The sequence below is a fragment of the Octopus bimaculoides genome, chromosome 18 (assembly GCF_001194135.2).
Source record: "Octopus bimaculoides isolate UCB-OBI-ISO-001 chromosome 18, ASM119413v2, whole genome shotgun sequence".
NCBI lineage: Eukaryota > Metazoa > Mollusca > Cephalopoda > Octopoda > Octopodidae > Octopus > Octopus bimaculoides.
This window is the reverse complement of record NC_068998.1, coordinates 3,562,929-3,570,988: the sequence shown is the minus strand read 5'-3', so window position 1 is coordinate 3,570,988 and position 8,060 is coordinate 3,562,929. Positions and strand designations below refer to the sequence as shown.

The 8,060-nt window shown below is 36.9% G+C and overlaps 1 protein-coding gene across 1 annotated transcript in view; it reads left to right on the top strand.

Annotated features, from left to right (window-relative positions):
• The first annotated feature begins 315 nt into the window (after positions 1–315).
• Positions 316–8,060, top strand: part of LOC106872878 (uncharacterized) — a 35,663-nt gene continuing 27,918 nt past the window's right edge. Inside the window, exon 1 of the mRNA XM_014920034.2 lies at positions 316–454. Within this exon, the coding sequence (XP_014775520.1) occupies positions 395–454 (60 nt within the window). The 5' untranslated portion in view covers positions 316–394. The remainder of the gene's footprint in view (positions 455–8,060) is intronic.

Sequence of the window (8,060 nt, the reverse complement as noted above, 5' to 3'; positions counted from 1 at the left end):
TAATAATAATAATAACAACAATAACAATAATAATAACAACAATAACAATAATAATAATAATAATAATAATAATAACAACAATAACAATAATAATAACAACAATAACAATAATAATAATAATAATAATAATAGTAATAATAACAACAGTAACAATAATAATAATAATAATAATAATAATAATAATAATAAAGAAACAAACAAACTAGTAACGAATGATAGTAGTAGTAAATGAATGATAATGTTTTTAAATAATAAAGTACGAGTCGAACAATGCCGAGTAGTGCCGAGTAGTATCGAACAGTACCGAGCAGTACCGAGCTGAGCAGACGACAGATATAAGCGAAACGTCAAGGGTCATTCATATAACGACGACGACGACGACGGCGGCGGCACAATGGCGGCGCGTCTTCCTTTGTTGACGTTGGCACTGTTTGGGATTTTACATCCTCTTCAGGTAACCAAATATGATTCTAACTCGTTTAAATATATCAGGATACATTGTATATTTACGGAGATATCTTAGTTCATTCGGTTTTTATTTAATTCAGGAATATTTAACCATGTTTATTGTAGACGTTTGAATGTTCGTATACTGAGTAGGAAGGAAGACGTTCGCTTTGTGAGATGAGTCTATCTTATTTATTCGTTCAAAGCATTAATACTGGGTGTCTTTTTCGTTATTTGAAATCCATCAACGTAGAAAAGCCCAAAAATCCGATCTGTTTATATATTTGTGCGTGAATATAAGCGTGTGTTTGTGGTGTTTGTTGGTTCCCCCCATCGTTTGTTGTTGAATATCCAACATGGATGGCTGTTGGCTTTCGGGGAAAAACGCTGGCGAGTTTGGCCACGAAGTCGGGGATCGATCTGCAATAGTTCTCTCTACCAAAACCGATCACCGTTTTATGGCCACGCACTGTAAACGAGCCATGTTTTCAGAAAAAAACATCAACAAATATATTTAAAATCTGGCGAGTTTTTGTCTTTTGAAATGATTTAAAGAAGTAAAGACTGAAAAAAAGAAGAAAAAGCAGGGAAAAGAAAAAGAGTAAGCATCTTTCTGCTTCTTCGAAGATGTTGCTTAGTAATCATCTTCTATTTCTGTTTACTGGGTTCAGATTCAAAATAATAAAATGCTGTTTATATATATATATATATATATATATATTTATATATATCCATATTTTGACTACACACGAATGTGTGTATATATGTGTCTGTCTGTGTATATATATATATATATATATAAATATATATATGTGTGTGTGTTTGTATATGTGTGCGTGTTTGTATATATATATGTGTTTGTATGTATATGTATGTGTTTGTATATATATATGTGTGTGTATATATATGTATGTGTATATACGTGTTGTATATTGACTACACGCAAGGTTTATGTGTACAAAACACTATATACAAGTGCATTTTTATATACATATTTCGACTATACAGGGATGCATTTATATATATATACATATATATGTATATATATATATGTGTGTGTGTGTATGAATGTATCTCTTGACTACTCAAGGGTTTGTGTTGACAAACACCATACAAGTACATATTTATACATATATTTTGACTACATACGTGTGTGTTTGTATGTGTGTGTGTAAAGTCTACAAACAAAGGTTGAGTCGAGCTAGCCCCTTGCTACTCAGAGTTTCCGCTCTGTAGGGGGTACGGGCTCTTTAGGCAAGTTGTGACTGGAAAATCGACGGGGTTAACACATTTCTATCCCCATCATCACACCACCCTATGACTATACATATAACTATACATACAAATCTGTTGACCCCCATCAATTTTGAAATCACAATTTCCCTGAAGATCCTGTGTGCCTTCAGGTGAAACTCGGAGTAGTAACCGCATGGCTCGACCAAAATAAAATATTATCAACCTCTACCATGTATTGAAAGCACTTTTACCCCGATTATTAATATTAAATCGTGTGTGTATGTGTATAATGCTTAGCACTGCTGTTCAATGGGCATTTCCATATCTCTGGTTTATTATTTCTTCCTCGTTGTTGACTACAGCCTTTTCACTTATATATTTGACAAAAAAAAAGTAGGTATAATGACTCACACACACACTTATTTATATATATATATATATATATATATATATATAGTGTCACTCTGTTGACGAATATACGAGTGTCTATTTTCCCTTGACTTAGGCATTCTTGAGACGACTACACACACACACATATTTATATATATATGAATGACGCAACATTAATGTCCCATCGGTTGAATCGAAGATGTCTTTGGAGATGGTGTTTCTTTCTCTCTCTCTCGAAGAAAATTAGAGGGGGATGGGGTGAGTGTGATGTCGATGGTAGTCAACGGAACTGGTCACCCTTTGATGGATATCTCTGTGATGATTATGAAGCTGAGCGATTGTGTGCGATGGATATGTTAACATAAGCACGTGTGTGAATAGCTGTATGTATGTATGTGTACGTATGTATGTATATGCGTGTGTAGATGCATGTGCACGTATGTATATGTTGTGTGTATGTAGGCGTACATACGCATGTATGTATCTATGTATGTACGTATGTATATACGTACCTATACGTGCATATGTACTTACACGTATATACGTGTGTGTATAATGATATGGAAAAATTATTACTCATCAAGCACGATTTTTGATTAAACGAAACCCAGGAATATTTGAATAATTTAAATTCGTCACATCACCCCCCCCCCAAAAAAAAAGAAAACGTTACCACTGTAACACTATAAGCATTAGTCAAAGGTGTGTATGTAAATATGTATTGACTCCGCATGGTCGTGTTATTTAGAGAGAAGGAAAAATGGTATGTTGTGAAGTTCATGCATTTCCCAAGGGTCTGGTAATGAAAGCGACCAAAACTCGAACCCCCGATAAGTGGACTACTTCGAGCTCAGTTCCATGCAACATGAATCGAACTCACGAATACGTGTTTGGAATTTCGTCCAAATGTATCCCTCAGTTCGTTCGTTTGATTTGTATTTCTTTACATATATTACTGTAGTATAGCATTCGGGTATACACTCTCTCTCACACACACACGTATATATATATACATATATACACATATATATACACACGTATTCTTCCTCGCTGTCTCTGTGGATGTGAGTTGTGTGTGTGTATGGATGGGTGTATACGCATACACACACTTCAACTGATGTGCTATTTATGGTTGGTCGTAGGTGTTTTCTGTTAAAATTTAGTAGTCACACATCACCATCATCATCATCTATTATTTTATTCGAGCCATATTTTATTCTGGAATTCTTCTGTGTACCCTACTCCCCCCCCCCCATCTCATCGACTATGATGAAGTCTTTGACAACGGAAGAGACAGAGATGAAGCCTCTCGAATCAGTAAAATCAATATCTTCGTTGTTTGCTTTTGTTGTCGTGTTAGCAATCATTATCAATATATATACTTATTGTTGTTAACAGTACCAGTAACATACACGGGTCTATTCGATTACGACGTGTACTCTGCTGTCCCTTTACAAGAGTGACCTTGTGCTTTGTCGAAAACATCGCGATGCCTCTTCCTGGCCTAAGTGTGTGTGTGTATGTATGTATAATGGCTTAATGTGTATATATTTATTCCCTCTGCTTAGTATTGTAAACAACAATAATTTCTATAAAGTTCATAAAGATAATCGTAAACTTATTAGGCTGCCAGACTTTATTGTTTTTACTTCAGTGTGTCTGTTAACTTACAGTGGCATCTTATTTTGGAATTTGGTTGGTGATGTTGAAGCTGTAGATTGTTTAACCCTTGGTTAGTCTCGATCGAGCAGAACTATGATCAAAGATATTCTAAACGTGATCAGCTCATCATTTTTCCAGTAATTGTGTATCGTGGAATACATATATATATGTTCAATATAATGGCTTGTGAAGCAAGGGACACTTCGGCTTTCATTTCTAGCAAAGTCAGCGACCAAGTAGAGACTCATTCGTTGGCTAGTGTTAGAGTAGTTGATGATGATGATATTGTTGGAGATGCTGGTGCTGGCAGTGCTTCTGCTGTGACGTTGGTGTGTGTAGGTAGGCTGGTGGGGGACATGTTGATTTGTTTCTATTTCTAGCAAGGCGAGCAACCACCTTAGAGGCTCTTTCGTTGGCTAGTGTTAGAGTAGTTGGTGCTGGTAGTGTTGGTGATGATGCTGATGTTGCTTCTGACTCTGATGATGGCGCGCGCGCGCGTGTGTGTGTGTGTGAGGGCGATGTTGTTATTTATATTTCAGGAACTCCGCGCCTCCATTAAAATAGACCGTCTGCCAGTCAACGACCTACCACCGCTACCCACCTCCGCTACCATTTCCTCCCAGCATCACCACCACCGCCGCATCACTACAGTCACACACTACCTAATATAAACAACGCAATATTTACTTCACCTCTCACGTGGCTCTTACCACCAGCAGCACCACCACCACCATTCTACTGATGTACTATTATTATTCCTTCCACTCTATCATTAGCTACCCCAGCGCCGTACTCTTCGTCTTGCTAGCCTCTTGGGTGTGTCCCTCCCCCCCCTTCTCACATTTACACAATCATTTGGCTTCCCTGTTCTATAAAAATACGTACCAGTAATATATTTAGAGCAAGCTTTATTTGCTCTGCTTCTCCTCACCTTCACCTACTAACAGGAAGAAGCCATTCTGCATCGTCATTAACAATATTAATTAAATCTGTTGTTGTTGACTAATGGTGTGGCGGCGATGATGATGGTGATGCTTTCTTTTCACTTGCCACGAACCCGGTGTTTACAAAGAAAAAATATCAACAGTTTTGTGATAGCTGGCCTTTCGAAGTCCCATACCTCATGAGAAAGGGAAAAAAGGATAGTGAGGCTTTTCTTTTTTTTTTTTGTTTTAATAGTCTTTTTGTATTTATGATTTTTTATTCTTTTACTTGTTTCAGTCATTTGATTGCGACCATGCTGGAGCACCGCCTTTAGTCGAACAAATCGACCCCAGGACTTATTCTTTCTAAGCCTAGTACTCATTCTATAGGTTTTTTTGCTGAACCGCTCAGTTACGGGGACGTAAATATCGGTTGTCAAGCGATGGTGGGGTGACAAACACATACATACACATATATACGACGTATCCCCTCCCCCAAAATGGTTGCCCTTGTGGCAAAATTTGAAACCATTATTATTATTATTAAGGCAGTGATCTGGCTGAATTGTTAGTACATTGGATAAAATGTTTAGTGTCATTTCTCCTGGCCCTGTACATTCAGAGTTCAAATATTCACTGAGGTCAACTCTATATTTTATCCATTTGCTGTCGATAAAACAAAGTAGCAGTCAAGTAATGGGAGTCAATGAAATTAACTAAAACCCTTCCCCCTAAAATTGTGTCAAAATTTGAAACAATTATTGGTGTTTATTGGGACATAATTAAATATCAGACAGCTTCCCCTTTTTATCCAGGTTCAAATCCTGCTGTGGATTTCATCCTTCCACGTGGCTAAAAATATGCAACAGTCATATAATCTATTGTGCCTGGGTCTCATCTCTATAACCTTGGGTTTCTATCAGAAATCAAGGACAGTGGACTGGTAAACTCAGTAAAACAATTGACAAAATTAATCAGACATTATCTTGTAGCTTTAAGATCCAATAATGTGATTTGTTTTTTTAGGATGACATTATAGCATAGATGTGAGAAGCCAGATCTAACCGGTTTGAATATAAAACAAGTAAACTATTTGGGCCGGATATAGCCAGTTTAAATGCTAAAGGGTTTGTCTCGAGTCAACTTAGTTTTTTATCCCCTGGAGTTAAAGTACCTGTCAAATAATGAGGTCGTTATAATTAACCATATGCTCCATTCTAATGTGTGACCTTATGCTTATGTCCGAAACTGATTTAGCAGTAATTTAAATAGGACTATGTTGACGAAGAAAAATATGTATTATCTTCTAAATCATTTCCTCATCAACTCACCCATTTAATTTTTTTTTTTTCTACCTGTTTCACCTATTACGTTGCTATTAATGCTTTTTTCTGAAGGGTATCACAACTTCCTGTTTCATAACACTGAAGCTTTTGCTGTCCCAGTTTTTATTGTTATAACCGAAAGAAAATATAAAAGGAATAAAACTACTAAGGATAGACACAAATAGGTAAATCTATTCAGATGAGATTTTATTTTTGTGGTCGTCCTGCAAAAGTGACTGATGAACACGTGTTCAACCCGAGGTGGTGTGATTTAGATGGCAGTTTGTGAATGCTTTGTGTGCTTTAAATGAGGTGATATAAGGTGTGTGTGTTAATGTAATGTATATTTGTGGTGTGTATAAATATATATATATATCTAAACATATGTGTCTGTCTGTTTGTGTAATATTAGATAAGTTGGTAAGAGAATAGACACTGAGAAAATGACACACAGAAACTGGTGACCAAGATTGAATACTTAAACAGATCAGACCACTTCTGACATGTCACCACATTTACTCTACCACTACCCTCATACCTTCCTAGTTACCTACTTTTTACTATCACGACTAGCAATTGTTTGTTTGTTTACACTATTAAAAAAAAAATCTAACTTAAGATGTTCTTTGTTTGATTACTTAAGTTTATGGCAAGTGTCCTTTTGTAATGGTTGTAGCTCTTCCACTTCACTTTGCTAACCCATCCAACCCCATCCTCCACCTGACCTTCCTCCCACCCTGTTATGGTCGTAGACAAACATGAATATGAATGTTTAAAAAGGACACTCACTCACCCACCCGTCTCTTTATTTTCTTGAAGTAAATTTCTGTGATCACCCATTAATGGATGGACATCTGTTCATAGAATTGTGTCAGACTATTGCACAGTTTAGACAATTCCCATTTAGAAAACTTACATGTGCATCTATATTGCATCTATAACAAATGTATGCATATATATATATATATATATATATACACACACATTATATATATATATATATATATGGAGCACTCTGTCGGTTACGATGACAAGGGTCCCAACTGATATGATCAACAGAACAGCTTGCTCGTGAAATCAATGTGCAAGTGGCTGAGAACTCCACAGACGTGAGCCTTTAACATAGTTCTCTGGGAGATTCAGTGTGACAAGGCTGGCCCTTTCAAATACAAGTACAACTCATTTTTACCAGCTGACTGAACTGGAGGAATGTGAAATAAAGTGTCTTGCTCAAGGACACAACACATTCTCAGGAATTGAACACACAACCTTATGATTGTGAGCCGAATGCCCTAACCACTAAACCACACACCACACACACATACACACACACACACATATATACACACACACATTTTTACATATGTTTTTTGTGTATACACACATCACGGACATAGATATATACCAGCTACCATATATCTATCTGTCAGTCTGTATATCAATCAATTAATCAACACTTTTATTTCTAATTTCCCATCCTTTCATCGGGTATGTGGTCCAGTGTCAGTGTTGTTTCTCCTCTTGTTGCAAAGCCCTCATCATCTCTCTTGTGAAGCTCAACCTTCTGAGATTAGATCCCACCACTTCTGCCCATATCTTTCTTTGACCTTCTTCTTCTGCAGACTTCTTGCATTTTCTTCCCAATGCTGATCTTCACTTGCATCACATATCCACACTGCCATAGTCTTTTTTTTTTTTGCATACTGCTGCCAATACTTCTCAGTGCCAAGTATTTCTCTCGGTACACTTGTACTCCATCGTTCAAGCAAGTTGACACCTCATTTTTGTTTCACCCCATTTCCCCTCCGTCCTTTTCATACCCTCCACCCTCAGTATCGATGTCTTGCTACTATGAAATATCGCATTTCATACGCAGGTATTACATGGTTTGTAAGAAGCCCTTCGCTGTCAACACAGGTAATAGTTTCCTGAACATGTTTGAGCTGTCCTCTTCTCTGTCCTCTTCTTACCCAGCACCCACCCACCCCTCACCACAGTTTATTTGGTCACCTAGGTAACAGAAGCTCTCAATAACTTCTAACTATCCTTCTAAACAATTAAGATATTTCATTTCTTG